The sequence below is a fragment of the Falco naumanni genome, chromosome 4, assembly GCF_017639655.2.
Source record: "Falco naumanni isolate bFalNau1 chromosome 4, bFalNau1.pat, whole genome shotgun sequence".
Classification (NCBI taxonomy): Eukaryota; Metazoa; Chordata; class Aves; order Falconiformes; family Falconidae; genus Falco; species Falco naumanni.
The window spans coordinates 29,681,784-29,698,278 of record NC_054057.1 but is presented as its reverse complement, the minus strand read 5'-3'; the positions used below and the strand labels follow the sequence as shown (position 1 = coordinate 29,698,278).

General features: G+C 36.6%; 1 protein-coding gene and 1 long non-coding RNA gene across 4 annotated transcripts in view; one reads left to right on the top strand and one right to left on the bottom strand.

The window, feature by feature from the left end:
* HDAC9 (histone deacetylase 9) overlaps positions 1–16,495 on the top strand; it is a 278,058-nt gene that overhangs the window by 72,745 nt on the left and 188,818 nt on the right. For all 3 annotated transcript variants that reach the window (XM_040591758.1, XM_040591757.1, XM_040591756.1), the window contains exons 7-10: positions 1,821–1,936; positions 7,521–7,643; positions 9,971–10,181; positions 10,588–10,805. In XM_040591758.1, the coding sequence (XP_040447692.1) occupies positions 1,821–1,936; positions 7,521–7,643; positions 9,971–10,181; positions 10,588–10,805 (668 nt within the window). The remainder of the gene's footprint in view (positions 1–1,820; positions 1,937–7,520; positions 7,644–9,970; positions 10,182–10,587; positions 10,806–16,495) is intronic.
* LOC121087100 overlaps positions 10,812–16,495 on the bottom strand; it is a 45,417-nt gene continuing 39,733 nt past the window's right edge. Inside the window, exon 4 of the long non-coding RNA XR_005827526.1 lies at positions 10,812–16,187. This is a non-coding gene — a long non-coding RNA (uncharacterized LOC121087100). The remainder of the gene's footprint in view (positions 16,188–16,495) is intronic.

Below are 16,495 nucleotides of genomic sequence, written 5' to 3'. Positions count from 1 at the left end.
TTCTCGCTTTAACTTTGCATCAATATTTGGTAGCTTCATGGCTTGTTCAAGTGATGTTACAATCCGGCCATATGTTTATGCAACCAACTGTTACTAGTCTGTCAGACATGTATCTTAGTTCACTTGGTAGATCAGAATTATGTCACACCAAGATGGAAATAAAACACAACATGAACAAATTCACATCAGTGTTCCCCTACATGCGACTCTCATGACAACTTTTCATAGTATGTCATGTCTAAACTGGGACGTGGGTGTGAATGTAAGTATGAAAGTAATTAAAAAGGTATTTTCTCTATATATTATTTCCAAGTTAGAAATTTTTACAGCTAATTTATTATTTTTATTTGCTGAAGCTCTTATGAGATTCTTGATCTCCACTTCCTTAGTTTTAGCTGATTTCTTTATATTTTGTACACTCACAAGTAAGGTATAAAGTGAAATATTTATCCCAGGAGTGTTTTTCTGCAACCACTGAAAATAAATGTGTTTTTCCTAGCTCTGACAATAATTTGGAGCTTTACAGATCTCCATTATAATTATTAATATCAGCTGTATGATGTTTTGTACCTTTCATAATCGAAACTTCCCTGATGAAACATTTCTGGCCAAAGCCTTTTTCTCCATTTTTTTTTTTCATTCTTTTAACCGAAAACAGCCCTTTATTTACATGCCTATTTATACAGAAAGTGTTATTGTAATTTTAAAAAAATGAATTTAAAAGAATAAGTTTGTGTTTCTGCTTTTCTGTGAAAACTAGTGAGAATACAACGGAAGAACTTTACCTGACTAGTCAGTATAGCTGGGTATGGATTCACTTTGCTAAACTGAAGTCAGCTCTAGTAGGAAAGTGTGACAGGTCCAAGAAACAGAAATCTCACTGTAATTTCAGTCAAAGTGAGGATATATTTTTGCATGTGAACTGAATCAGAAAGAATGAAGAAGGAAAGTGACTATAGTTTACCATCACATTTAGGTATTAATTATTTTGACACCTTGAGTACTTTAATTTGAAAGCTGTCCCATGAAATAGGCTTACCTCTACTAGTGCTACACTCTTCCATCTTTAACCTTGTTAACTGGTTTCCATTACATAAATTTAATTTGTATCAGTGTAAGCTTAGAATAACTCATTACAACACCACACAAGATCATCCTCTTCCCCTTTATCTTAGGACTTGGGAAATTTTAAATCAAGATAATATACAGCTTTGCCAATCCTATTTTAAGATTGTTGTATGCTGTAAATATTCCTTCATATTTGTGCCAAAGATGTAGGGAAAGTGATGTACATTTTTCCATTATTACTTACATATGCATTTATTAGTCTACAATGGGCTCATCCACTTTCTAAAGAGAAAGGGGATGGCAGTAGGCCTCGTGAATTGACGACATGTTATCATGACCTTTGCAAGCCTGCTGTCTCTGTCATTTTGATCTCTTACAGAAGCAGGACTCTTTACAATTAAAAAAAAAGATTTATTTTCTTTTTATTCATTACAAGTTACATCTCTGCATCTCTGCCTGTTACTGAGTATCATACCATCTTCATGGCAAAACTAAATAGCAAATTCTTCCTTTGTGAAGCAGACAGATCAGAAGGGGAAAGAGCAGAGTATCTTTCCTTGTTAGCACTATAAAAGGAAACCCAAAAGAAATGGAGGGTGAATTAAAAAAATTTAACGTAAGTAAATAATATAACCGATAGATACATTTCAACAGAAAAAAAAACCCAACTGTGCAATAAAGAGTATACAATTAATCAAGATCGTATGTTCCTTTCCAGTGTGAAATTCATGTAAGCTTCGTCTGTTTTTCAGAATCCTCAGTCAGTAGCAGCTCCCCTGGATCAGGTCCCAGTTCCCCAAGCAATGGTCCAACCAGCAGTATAACAGAGAATGAAACCTCAGTTCTGCCGTCTAACATTCAAGCTGAGGTAAGGCTTTATTGAGTAGATAATTGTTCAGATTTCTAGACTGGAGGGATTTGAAACTTCAATTTGATAATACAAGCAGAATAATTGCAGAAGATACAATGACATCTTCTTATACCGGGACATTGCAGGCTGATATCAGGGTGTGTGATATATGAGATACATCTTCATACATGAGATGAATGTTCAGTAGAGTCTTTAGTAACAAAAGTCCAAACAAAAGCAGACCTAATGCTACTGGAGGAGTGGGACAGAGCTATGGGAGAAACTTGGAAGCATCTGTGTTACAGAAATTTACCTTCTGGGATAACCTAAAGAGGTGCACGGTGCTGAATGCTGATGAACTTTTACATGCAAGAGTGATATAGGCGTTGGTGACCCGAACACATAGGAGTTAAGGTGGTCCCAGGTTCAGATGGCTGCTGAAGTAGGTTTGATTAATTAGAGTATCAAAGTTAGGTGACTAAATACTTTTTCATATCTGCCTTTTATTTTACTGTACCTCGGTTTCCTTATCAGGCCAGTACTTGCCAACATAACTGACATGCCAGAAGCCTTGGATACTTGTTTTGTAAAGCGAGATTGTACACAGAAGGAATCTTAACTACTCATTCTGTTTCATGCATATGTGCCTATAACAACAGGAATGCAGATGGTAAATCAGTTGTGATAAACCTCATTTAACATAGATGACATGCCTAAGTCATGATTTCCGTGGCAATATTGTAAAGGGACAATAAAATAATGCAACTAAGAGAGAATCAAATTTCACAATTTTCTATCCAGTGCCTATACTTACATCAATTCCTGCTTTGTTGGCAAAGTTTTCTATTCTTTTCTGGTTTATGCTGTTTATGTTAGAAAAATTGCATAAGAAAATGTGATTTAACAGCATTTTAGTTAATGGAGCTATTTCTCCAGGTCAGTGGCAGGACATTCACCTCAAAAAAACCTGGAATGGGCAGTTCAACCTCCAGCAGTGACTTTTCCCCATAATGAATTAATTGTGTGTGTGAACTATGATCCAGGGGGCAGGTGCGTGACCTTTGCGGACTGATTAGTAGCCTCTCTCTGGCCCGTAACCAAAAAGAAAAAAAAAGTTACATTGATGGCTAACATGTGGTCTTGCCTCATAGCCCCCTGTACGTGATTGCAAAGAAATCTAAATGATGCAGAGTAAAGTCCATCATTTGGATTAGATCAGATCCTAGTTCCATGGAATTAAATGATATATTTTAATATTGGGTATGTTTCAGATCATAGTTTAGTGGAATTAAATGGTATATTTTAATACTGGGTATGTTTTAGATAGAAATTTGTAATATGTGGGTGTTAGTGTTGTATTAAACAGGAAATCTTGTCCAATTGGATCTTTTATTGACAAGGATACTACAAAATGCGAAGGGCATAAAGTTACGGACTGATACACAGTGCTTGTTACCTTGCATGTTACAGTTTCTGGACACTTGCCCACAGTATTGAACCATGATCAGAAATGCATACAATCTGGTCAGGTTGGCAGCCTGTCTCTGGGGAGATTTGGAAAGGTTGTAGCAACAACCAGCAGAGTTATATTATGTTTATTAATACAATACTGCATTGCATATCATTTGCCATTATGTTTGCCAGACATCAGAAGTTACAGCTCCACTATACAATCACAGATGCTTAACTGAGCCTAAAATGTTCCTTTAGAAGTTGAGCTCTGCATGTTGGAGTTGGTCACTTAGCTCGTTGGTAGTGTGCTAAGCAGCTGAAACTACGGACTCCCATTTCTGGATCCAATCAGGGATTTCTTTACCTCTCTGGTTACTTGACTCTTAATACTGTGGTCCAGCGGGCTCAAAAAATTTTTCCATGAATCTCAGCTTCAGTGCATTTTGATTTCAGTGGGATTTTATTTAGTAGTTTAACAGCAGCCAAACTCGTGCATATCTCTTTTCTAGTTTAGCTCTAGCTGCCCGCTCTGAAAGGCTGTATAGCTAATCAATTTTTCATCAGATACACAAAGTACAGAAGTTTCTAATAATAGGACAAGTGTTTCAAAATCACCCAAACTATCACTTGTTTTGCTGTAATCCTGCATGACTCACATTGCTGTTGTTTCATAATTGTTGTTGTGACATTTGCAGTAAGTGTTGTGCTCATATTTGAGTGGGTGGATAGCCGTGGTTTTCATGGCAGCAAATAAAACACTTTTTGCTGGGGGAAAACAGGTTGCTATGACAGAGAGCCATTTACCAGTAAAACATGAGTCAATACCATAAATGATTACACTCTAGTGCATAGACAGAATTAGAGTATTATCAGTAATGAAACAGATTTTTGCAGTATTTTTGCCGTATCCATTTGAATAGTGAGATCTTTAAGTGGTTTACCCTCCTGAGCAGTCTGGTGGGTAGACATTTAAATCTTTTGAATGAACAAAAGTGCTCTGCAAATGCTACATTTTTACAGATAATCTTTTACTATCACAGTTCCCTTAATGGTACTTTCAGTACCATTTGTTAAGACACCGGTCTCATTATATGAAACTTGAAAGTTAAACGCAAGATTTTAATTGCACCTTATAAATAAAATGCTGTTTTTATTAGGCCCGGTTGTGTCCAGTATCATCAAGGTTCACTGCAGTAGCTATTTGTCTCTTGTAGCACGCTGTACACTTTCAGGTGACCTGCTGTGCTGGGGCTAAATCTAACTTGCATGAGAAATGTAAGCAGGATTGAGCCCCTGCACAGCATGTCCCTTGAGTTCAGAGGGACAAACTGCCTTAGTCATGTGAAATGATTAATTTCAGGCATTCAGGCCTGGTCAAAAGCCACTGAAGGCAATGGAAAGTTTCTAGTTGGTGTAAGTGAGCTTCAGATCATTTTCTTTCTTTCATTTGCACTTTGGAGAGCAGCATTTCCTAGAATATCACCTGATTATAGAGGATTATAAATGACATGCATGGCAGATAAATGCATACATGATTTGTGCAGCCCCACAGTGCTGTGTTTCTGACACTCGGCTCCTTGACGTGCTCTTTGCAAGTGGCTAGAGGAAAAATGTGTAGGTTTCTGACCAGCCGGGAAGGTTTGTTTCAAGTGTACGTCAAGAGAGTTCAATCAATTACAAAAAAACCTCCCCAAAAGCCTTAAGAAATAAGAATGTTGAGTCATTGTGAATATTCAAAGCTATAACCTTACTGTAGCTCCACAATTGAGAAGTATTAAAGCCACACCATTTCCTCTTCCACTCTTGAAGTATAAATGTGCATATAAACATGCACACATGAAAGAGAAGTTCCTGCTTCCCAGCAGGCCCTGGTAGCACAACAGAAGTACAATAAGTAATCATGGTTACTTGCTGATCACCGTGCACTGTTACATGTAGTTATTCTACTCTATTTTATGAAAGAGAGTAACTCTGTGGACGGGCTATTTTAAGCATCAGGATGCAGGATCCATGGACCCAGTGAGTATGTACAGAGAGCAGCAAGTAGGGCAAGTTGCTCTTTGGGGTAATTTAGGTGCCAATCCAAACCGTGAAGTCTGCTTAGCCATTGTACTGCCAAATGACACTGCTGGCAACTCCAGCCTTTGCCACCATTTCAAGGTATTTTCAGCGGTGTAAAAAGAGAAGCTGCAGAGGGGTCATGCAGCTCTGCCTCAGCATACACAGGACCGTAATCTATGCAGGTGGGCTACTAAACTTATTTTGGGACATGAGGTTTAACTGATGCTTGGGCTAATATTTACCTGAAAATATTTTAAATATTTTAAATGTTTAAAAAATTCAGTTACTTGGCAAAGTGAAAATGACTGATGATTAGCAGTATTAGAAATTGGATGGCAATGGTCTTACTAATAAACTCTTGTTTTCAACATTAAACTCCCATGGTACATAACATGATTGATGCTGCCTGATAAAACAATTGTGCCTGACCTTAATGCAGGAATGTGTTTTACTGCTATGCATCCCGTCACTGTTATGTTTGAAATTCAAATCTCAGAAGGTAATAGTGGCATACCAAAAAGGAAATGTGCATTTTTGAAGTGGCTTTGTATAGACACTGCATCTGCTGCAAATTCGGTGATATTCTAGGAGGCACATTAGGGCTGCTGCAGTGTCCTATTTCAGTTAAATCTCTGTAGTGTCCCTCAATTATATCTCCATAGTCTTGACATACTTCATTTTATTCATGGTCAAAGATGGTTGTTATCAAGGCAAGACACTGTTAGCCAGGAATTAATGTAATATACAAGTGAAGCTTCTTTGTTTCATATGCTATCTGTTGGCATTCCCTAGGTACCAAAAAAAATTACAGAGATAGACTTCTACTGTTATTGTCTCAGTGATAGGTCGTATCTCCAAACAAACTGTACGAGGAAGGTTATGTTTTGGAATAACATCCTGTGGTTTTGTGCTTAGCCACTTTTCATTGATGGTCTGAAGTTGCATTGTATTAGCACAAAGTATTTTACAGAGTTAATTGATATTCCAGGTTTGTCCAGGGGAAAATCTACAGCTCCCCACAACATGCTTGACAAGTTATTATATTTACTTTAGTCAAAGCCCGAGTGTGCAGTATCCCTCTTGGAGGTGGTCTATTATTGGAGTCCCATATGCTTTTTGTTTGGGAAGAAAGCAGTCACTGTGTCATACTGTTACACAGGGTATTCTTTTTCAAGGATGTTGTTCCCTTGGGGACCATATCATGCCAGAGTTCCTAAGTCTAATAAGACCTTTGTAGCTCTTATTGTGTTAAAGTTCTGGGAGGGAAGCAAGAGTTAAACAGAAAATGTAATTCAAGCAACTATACTAGACCACATGTTGAAAAACATGACTGTTCAAGCAGAAAGGCAAAGGCTTCAAAAAGATTCCTGTTGTGGTAATGTAACTTTTTATGTTTCTTCCCAATGAATCTAGAATGGAAAGACAGAGGGTGATCTTTGTAGAATGTCTGGTTTTACTTGACAGTAATTAAAAATATGTCAGCAATTCCATGTCCTTGAAAATAGTATCACAAGACTTCAAAAGAAGTGTTAAAAATTTTAACTTGAAGGGAGTTAGAAAGGCTGTGAGGGGTATCCCACCATCAGAGAATGACAGAATGCTGGGTTTGTGTATATGCATACACAGAGAGAGACAGTACAATTTTTCAAATGGCAGACGTGCCATTCTGCCTCACTTGCTATCCCAAATTCCCATGTCACTGGAAGTAAGTAATGTGCCTGAAACAACCCCATCACAAGCTGTGTAATAGAAACCACACTTCATACCTTACAACAAAAATTGTAACCACCGTGGTAAACTAAAGATCTAATACTTCCATATTTGTGACACCTTTGATTCGGCTAATATACTCCTTAATTCATTGGCTAAATTCCCACTGAGTTTCTAGTAGTGAAAGTGCAGCTGATGAGAAGAACTGATGTTGAGCTGATGAGAAGCTGATGAGAAGAGATGGTCTGAGAATCCTCAAGATTTCAGTTTTGCACAGAAATTTGATTCACTAACCAAGGAATAATCCCAGACGTATATAAAGTAACCAAGATAAAAAGCTTGGAAATTATACTTCTGTTGTTTTTCCCCTTTATTCCAGCATCTGGTTTCACAGCAACGCCTTTTGATACAAGATGAATCAGTGAACTTGTTGAGTCTGTACACATCCCCTTCTCTGCCCAACATTACCTTGGGACTTCCAGCAGTGCAACCTCAAATCAGTGTAAGTGACCAGTCTCAAGCTTCCTGTCTACTTTTGCTTCCAGAACGCCTTCCTTCAGACTATTCTCTTTTTTTAGCATTTTGGAACATAAGCAATTCAGAGTAAGAACCAGAGTTTGGTTTGCATTGGGCAATACCTGAAACTTGAAAGCAACAATCATTCTTAATTGCAAATAAGTGCCAGCGTGGGGCTTAGTAAGTATGGGACACATGCGTTGCATTTATGTCTGCAAATCAGATAACAGATCTTAGACATTGTGAGAAGTATATGAGGAGATCATTTAGTAGAAAAGTTCAAATTATACGATCACACATACCTGGTAAAGTACAGCACCTGTTACTTTTTATTGGATTCCAGTGGCAACCTAAGCTGGACTGGAGCATAGTAGGGGAAGAATCTAGTATTCCTGCAGCTAGGTTTGTTATTTGAGGGGTGTGCTACCATCAGGAAAATAAAATCAATACTATGTGAACACTTAATATTATAATGACAAGTTATATTCATATGCCCTGTGTTTAGTCTGCAGCAATCACCTTTATTTAGAGGTAAATGTTAAATTAATATGTGAAATGTATGGAAACACAGACATGCTATGTACAGAAAGCCAAGGTGATGGATAAGGATCCTTAGATCTAGACCAAGATACAGTAACCTAGAGGTGACATCTGAGGCTCAGTGAAATATCTGCAAATTTTGCCACTGGTCAAAACTTACCTTTTCTGATTTCCAAAAAAAAAGAAGTAAAAATACTGACAGAAGTTATATGGTGGTTCTGTAAACCAGTGTATAAATGCTGAATAAATTTTAGCAATTTAAATTTCTTAGAATGTGAATTGGTAACTTCTATAAAAATACTAGATGTGTAAGTACAGCTTTCAGTGATGTAAAAAAAAAAATAATCTATACAATCCACATGGTTTGCAATAAGTGCTACTTAATTCCAGTGCTAAATGTAGTTTCAAGTTAGTTTCATATTATTTTACAGCTTTTTCAGTACATTTACTGTTCTCACCAATAATATATTGCTGCAATCCAACATTTTAACATCAGATATAGAACTTTGCAAAGAAAACTGTAAGCTTTAAATCAGTTCTGTAGAAGCCTTTCATGAGACATTTATAGCAAATTATTGCTTTTAAATGATGGAAAAAATTAAGCTACTTCACAAAAATATAACTGGCTTCAAAGTAGTTTTACAACATCAGAATAATAAATATAAATATGTTTAATTTTCTCACTCAAATCATATGAGCTTTTGATGTGGCCATCTAGCACCAAATATTACTTTTTTTGCATTAGAAAAAGCAAAGGGGTTGATTTATGTAAGTGATTATTTCTGTCACTAGAATAAACAGCTGCAAATGGAATGTAAAGTTTACTTTGGTGTTTGTTTTTCAGGGAAGGGAGATAGCAGAGTGTGAAGTAAGCATACACCCCAAAAATATTAGTTAAACCCTTGGTTTGCCTCATTAGAATTTACAGAATTTAGATAGTCAGAGATACTGTTTTGACCATGACATACCATAAGTGGTTACCTGCAAGCCTCAGCATGCTTATTTCTGTTAGGTTATTATTCTTGCTGTAAGAATTATTATTCTGCTTTAACTGCTCCTTTAAGAATTAATTTTTTTAACCAGGCAAAAAACAAAGAGGTATAAAGTACATTTGCAATGTTGAAAGCCAAAACTTCTTAAAGTTTTAAATCAATAACTACAATTTTAAGGGCATTTTAAAATGCTATACATGTACAACAGCTCTTGATGATTTTGTAGATGAGAATTTAACTATATAAATATACTTTGCAAAGGGTGAAACTTATATTTGTGCTGTCCTTCAGGGAGTCAGGGAGTGCTCCAGGAAAAGTAATAGCTTCCCACTACTACAGGTAATTATTTTGTTTTTCTGATTGGCTTGCTGTCTGGTGGAAAGTTATGTGAAAAACCAAGCCTTGCCTATTCCCAACTCAATGGAAATTGTTTCCTCTGATCCCCCATCTTCCTGTGCAGGAGGCTGTGGGAAGGTCTTTAGGAATTTTAAGGGTAGGTCCTGAGTTTTCATTAATAATGTTCTAACTAGTAGTTCCTTTCGCTTTGGCTTTTATTACTGATTTTTTTACAAGTGGTTTCATTACTCAGTTTCTCACAGTGTTACATTTAACTGGCATGTTCTTCCTCCCTTTTCATCTCACAGTCAAAGTGTAAGACAGGGTTGTTAACCTTTTCTTCTGTATGTATTCACAAAGTATGACATAAGACCATCTAATCAAGTGGAGATATAAATGGCCAGGTCTGTGAAAAGCAGTTACTAGTGCCGTTGTTCTTTGACAGGCTTCATCATCATTCAAAGAAAAGCAGAAGGGGGAGACCCAGTCGCTCAGACAAGGAGTGGCCTTGGCTGGACAGTATGGGGGGAACATTCCTCCGTCCTCGACTCATCCTCATGTTACTTTGGAGGGAAAGCCAAATAGCAGCCACCAAGCTCTCTTGCAGCATCTGTTACTGAAAGAACAAATGAGACAGCAAAAGCTTCTTGTGACTGGTAATGATCAGGCGTCAACACAATAATAATTTATTTTCAATGACATTTGTATTCACATGAAAATAAATGCAGTAATACAGATTTTATACATCCTAACCATTGGGAAAAGGGGAAGGGTGGGAGAAAAAGACCGCATCTTTTTTTTCCCCCTTTAGTGATTCTGCTCAAGTCTGTTAGCCTGAAAGAATTCAATGATTACAGAAAAGAGAAAATGATTACTTCATCGCATTCTTTTGCAGCTGCTGAACTTCCCAGCGTGGCAAGGCACGTGGTACACATCCCACTGCATCAGCACTGATGTAAAGTTCTGCAAAATACACCCCTCTTGTTGCTGAAAACTTTCTCTTTTATTAGAACTATTAGTTTGTTGTTTTTCAGACGGGAGTGAAATGTCCTTGTTTTGCAGGAGCGGTTCCTCTTCATCCACAGTCTCCTTTAGCAGCAAAGGAGAGAGTCTCACCTGGCATAAGAGCTGCCCACAAACTGCCTCGTCACAGGCCACTGAATCGAACCCAGTCAGCTCCTCTTCCTCAGAGTACTTTGGCCCAGCTGGTTATCCAGCAGCAACATCAACAATTTTTGGAGAAGCAGAAACAGTACCAGCAGCAAATCCACATGAATAAGGTGAGTTCCTAAAATAAGGAATTTCCAGTAAACATAAAGGTTGAAAACTAATAAGGAATTTTAAGTGTTGGTCCCATGTGGTTGTAGACAGTAGAGCATGAGTATCTTGTTTATGCATAGTTGGTGTATACAATTATATAGATCTTCATTTTCAGCTTCTGAAACACACTACAAAGGTAATTTGTTGCTCTTGTCATGCGTAAGAATACAATTTGACAAAATAGGGTTCAAAGCATCTTAACAGGTTTAAATTACAGGTGGTTTCCTGTTGAATGGTAAATGGTGCCTTAAAGTTTACTGCATTTTGGTCCCATTTTTTAGAGCTTTTGCATTTCTGTGCTTCAGCAGTAAGTCTATTTAGCTGCCTTTGAATTGTTCTTTAAGCTTTCTTGTGGACTAGTATGTAAAGTAAATATGTAACTCTGAACTCAAATCAGCTGATTAAATTTATCTTTTTTATGTCAGAAACCTCATAAACATCTGGAGATGTTTTAAACTGGCTTTTATCAAACCAACTTTTTCTCTGTAAGTCAATTAGTAACATGACATTTTGTTATCTATATGGAAATATAAAATTACCATATAAAAGGAAAAAGAAAAATGTGCTATTGTTAACATCAGATACAGAGTTGAATTGTGCTCCTCTTTCCCTGTAGAGTAACACCTTGTTCTGGGTAAGGGAGGGAGATGGAGGGAGAATGGAGCAGGGGAGAAAACAGGGTACCATCCATTAGTAAACAAAGAACAGCTGAATATAAATAGATTTATCAGGAACTAATGCCTTTATGACAAATGTGATGCTGTTCCCTGCTCTGAAATGAAGATATGCAAGTAATTAAATGCTTTTATCTGGAGAATGTTTTTGTGCACTTACTACATAGCTTTCCAAAAGTTGTTTTCTGGAGCTCACCTAGTAATTCAAAGGTATTAATTGTGCATCTTTAGTTATTTTCTTTTCTTTGAGTTATATACCTAATAACTGTATATAAGAGGCAATGGCAAAGAAGAAAAGATGAAAAGCTGGCATTCAGCCCTTCTACCTAAGTGAAAAAAAAGAGAAAAAAAACAAACAAAACAATCCACCTTACTGGGTGAACTTCCCAGGGGTACTGATTCTTTGGAATCTACCAAGAATTCCCAACAAAATTAGAAACAAACCTAGAGTTTAAGTACATAGTTTGTACAGTGGTTTGGTTATTAAATCTTGTCTTAATTAGGAAAAATGAAGACCAGAAAACTTCAAAGTTCAGAGCTGATCCTCGCATGTTAACCCCTCTCAGCTTGGGTGTTTTGATTACTCAACTAGGACTCCACTTGGCTTTTCTTTGAGTATGCATTCCATATGTTTAATCAAGATGGCATATGTATATCTCGTAGCCTCAGGTTTTGAAAATATTTCACCTGCCCTCAATTGTCTGAAGAGAAAAGGATTTTTACCGGTGAAGTACTGAGTCTTTGTGCTGTTTCTGGGTATTCACTACAAACTGATCAGCTCATGCATTCCTCACAAAGCAGAGATTCCCACTGTCATGTTTTTGTTAGATCATATGATTATTGACACAAATTCTACCATAGCATTTGGGGATATGTGCAGTGGCATATAGATACATTTTTCCTGAATGTGAAAATTAAACTTGAGTCACATAAATATATTCCTAGTCATGTGGGACTAGGAATGCATTGCACCTCACAAGAGCTAGGTTGGATAAGGAAATAAAAAGAATGCAGTTGGTTTGGGATAATGCTTATTTCAGTACTATTTTTTTTTCCTGAGTTAAACTGCAATGAAAATATAAGTTAAGGAGAATAATTCCCTCTCACAGTTGAAATATGCTTTTATTCTCACATGGTTATTTGTGTTAAAGAGACAAACCCATTCCTTCTTTTAAAACCTAGTGAACCTAGCTTTTAGTCTGTACAGTATAGGCTATACACATACACAGATACTATAAAATTAAGTTTATCCTAGGGTCTTCCACTGCCTTGAATCTTCATAAGCTACTTCCTTTGCCCCAGTAGCTTCTCATTCTCCTTTATTCCTACTCTCAGAGCAGCTAGCCTTTGTCAGGAGCACAGTAAATCATCAGAGCAGTGAACACCTAAGGAGGAATAAGATCGTGCTGCAGCCACAGAAGCAGTGGGTTATCTGAGGATGTGGGTGGTTTATCAGACTTTAAAGTTTGCAGCATCTAGGTTCTTCTACAGCACTGTTCTCAGACCTGTTTTGATCAATAGTACTGAAAAATATCAGTGCTCTAATCATCTGTCTTCTGCAAGTGTGCAGAAAGCCAGGGGCCTTTCTTACCTACGTCAAAGAAGAAACCTGACTTAAAAACTGGAATTTAAGAGTAGTCCATAGACAAAAGAGTGAGAAAAGATCAAACCATGGAGTGGTTTTTAAGTACTGAATTTAAAACCTTATTCTTTAACCCTTTAACTTAAAGGTTCAGATTGAACACCTGTGCCTACGTAAGGTTTTTGAACACTGCTAGCATGCTGGAATATACTTTGTTCAATCTTAAAACTTACCTCTATTTGCAGTTGAAGTCATTTGTTCATTGTATAATTTCCATGGCTTTACAATCAAATTTAAACTCTGCAAAGCAGTTATTTAAACCTTAAAACAGTAGGTATTCTAGATGATGTAGTAAAGCAATCCAATATCTTCTTTTTTCTTAGGACAAGTTTGGCCATATATCAAGTGAATACATACACTTGTTATTTTCCATTCATTTTTGTTTATAGGCTGTATAATGAAATTTGCAGAGGTATGCCTCCTTTTGAGTAGTGAAAAATGTAGGGTTTGTTGGTTTGTTTTTTTTTTTTTAATAGGGAATACTCACTTTCTCTTAAAAGTTTTGGTGAGAAAGACCAGAACCATTTTAAGCTGACAAGACTTTGAAATGCTAGTTGATCAAGAGCTTAGAACATGTTAACATCTTATTTTTCTTTTCCATTTCTCTTTCCTTTTTTCCATGTGTTTTGGACTTCAGGTATTTAAGGCTTTAATATATTTCAACTGAACCCAGTATTGGAATGTTTGCCCTGACCTAAGATGATATGGCATGTGTCAGCACACCCTGAAAACTGTTTTTGGTCAGATATTTTTGGTGGACGTGTAGGTGAATCTTGTCATAACAATAAAAAGAAGAAGAGAACAAGTTTCTCCCCACCTCATTGATCCTTGTATTTATCATGTATTAAAAAGCCATTTCTTTTCTTTGAGAAAAGAATATACTTCAGCAGCAAGCCAGTGCTGCTGTGAGGGTGATAACAAGCAAAGTCTAACATAGGTCAGAGGTAAAGAATTCCCCTAGATAATTTCCATTCTGAAGAGAAACAAATCATTGCCAAGAGATGTGCCTCTGTCCTTAATAACAAAGAGAAGACCCCTATGGATTATTTCTGGTAAGCTGTCAGATGCCAGGGTTTTGATGTGGGAAACGGTATACGTCTCCACTGAAGACTGACATTTATACCTGCGGGATCTAGTATGCTGACCTTCTGAAAACATTCTGCAAATGTTGATATCCCATCCAAAAGTAGGTAGAAAACTTCATCCGAGCTTTCTGGGGAAAAAAATAATAATGAATGTGAAGTAACCTGAACTCTGCTTGTCTTAGGGAAGATCGGCTTTGCTGTTGTCAGCTTTAATATACTTCTGTCCAAATGACAGCTTATTTCCTCATAAGGCCCTTTGATCACCATTGCAGATCTTCATTTAGCTCAGTAAAGGGAGTCCAAAGTCTGAAACCCCCACTTAAAATTATTGCAATTGGGTACCAAAAGACCACTACTACAATAAAAACTTTAAAATCTTGATGTTATTTGTATATCTGTGTATCTAGAAGGCTTTGACCTTGCCACTTGCAGAAAAAAAAGGTGACTTTGATTAAACTAATCTAAGTGTAAAGCCCTTAGCAGAAGTCTGCGTTCAAGAAAATCTTCAGACATCTTAATGTGAAGAGTACGTGAACAAAGCTCACTGCCTTTAAAGCTAGTTTTTTGTCACATATGATGAGCAAAGGCCTGCCTCCACTGACGCTAAACTAGTACTGCCTTCACAGGGACCCAGATTTTATTTGATCAGTGTGGGAACCCTACATGTGTTCTTAAAATAATGTATTCATAGCATTCTGGCAATTTGTTTTTAATGGTAGAATCCTCCTCTGTACTGTAGTAGTAAAGGTTAAAATAATGGGGCAGTTGGTAGTGTGCACTGTAGTATAGGAGCAGTATGAATAATGTTAATGCTTAGATAAGGAGTGGTTGAATTTCAGTTTTCATTTGAGGATGTTAATTGGTTTGAAACATCTTTGTATAGGGAACCAGTGACTGGGCAAGACTGAGAAGTGAAAAATCCATGACAAAAAATACATGGGAAGTGAAAATTTGTTAGTGCTTTGGTGATCATAACTAACCAATATGGAAGTTTCTGCTGATTTATTGTTGGGAAAAATAGGAAGATTATTTGTTGTCAAAAGGAATATTGAAAAGATACAGTTAACCTCAGATTAATCATTCACCCCTCTGAATGATATTTAATGAAACATGAAAGACTGGATCAGGTTCAGAAGGAGTAAATGAATCTGGTTTCATTAGACATATTACAACTGAGGTTTTGGCTTTCCAGCTTACACATCTGACCAGCATCTTCTGAAGGTGAGAGGTAGCACATTTCTTCTTTCAAATATTGCTTATATCTGGGGATTATTTGGACAAAAGTGTAGCAACATTTGACTTCGTTTGGAACGAAAAAATGCCCAGGGCATTCTCCTCTTTGTTGAGAACTAATGTTTAAGCCACAATGCAGAAGAATGATTTTGAAAGATAAATGCATCCCTTAGAAACGCTGTACTACATGAGTAACAACAGAGACAACAATAAGCAGGTGCCAAGTTGTTTTTGTACAGCTAATAACATACATAGCTGGTCAAAGTAATCTGATAGCTATAGCAGATAAGGAGAAAAAATGTGTTCTGTGAGTATATAAGTGTATATAGAAATAACTGCCATGTATTTAAAATGAACAATTAATTAAGGAAAGAAATATATAGGGTGGCTGATGCAGGATTTTGTGCTTTGTCTCTTTGTAAAGACATTTTATTTAAAGTATTGTATTTTACAAGAGTTTATCGATACAAAGGAGAAACAAAGGCAGCAGTTGCAAATGAAGGACCTTTAAAATGGTCTGTTGCAATGTTCAGATTATTTACACTTAGTCTTCCATTTTTCTGTACAAGCAAGCAGGTTAGACTGTGTTTGATGTCTTTTTTTGGTTGGACTCTTGAAATTATACAATGGAGTTGATGTCTGTAAATGCTTCCTCTCCTGCTGCCACTATTTACTTTGGCTCGTGCATATCCCTTACAGTTTAATTTCCTGAAAATAAAAGGGGAAAAAATATAGGTTACATTATCATGAAAACATTTTTTTGAGTGACTTCTTTAGTTGGAATAGCGATAGCAGTAAAATGTACTGGTAAAAGAAGACCAATTTGTACAACTGCAATATCTTACTGAAATAAACCATGGTTTTATTATTATTTATAAATGTAGTCTTATTAAAAATCAGCTTAAGAAATCACTTTTTAAAAATCAAAAATATGTATTAAAATGAGGAGAAAGTCCTGCATGTACCTACAGATAAATTCAGAAAAAAGTGGTAAGTGGAGATTTAAAGTGAAAGAT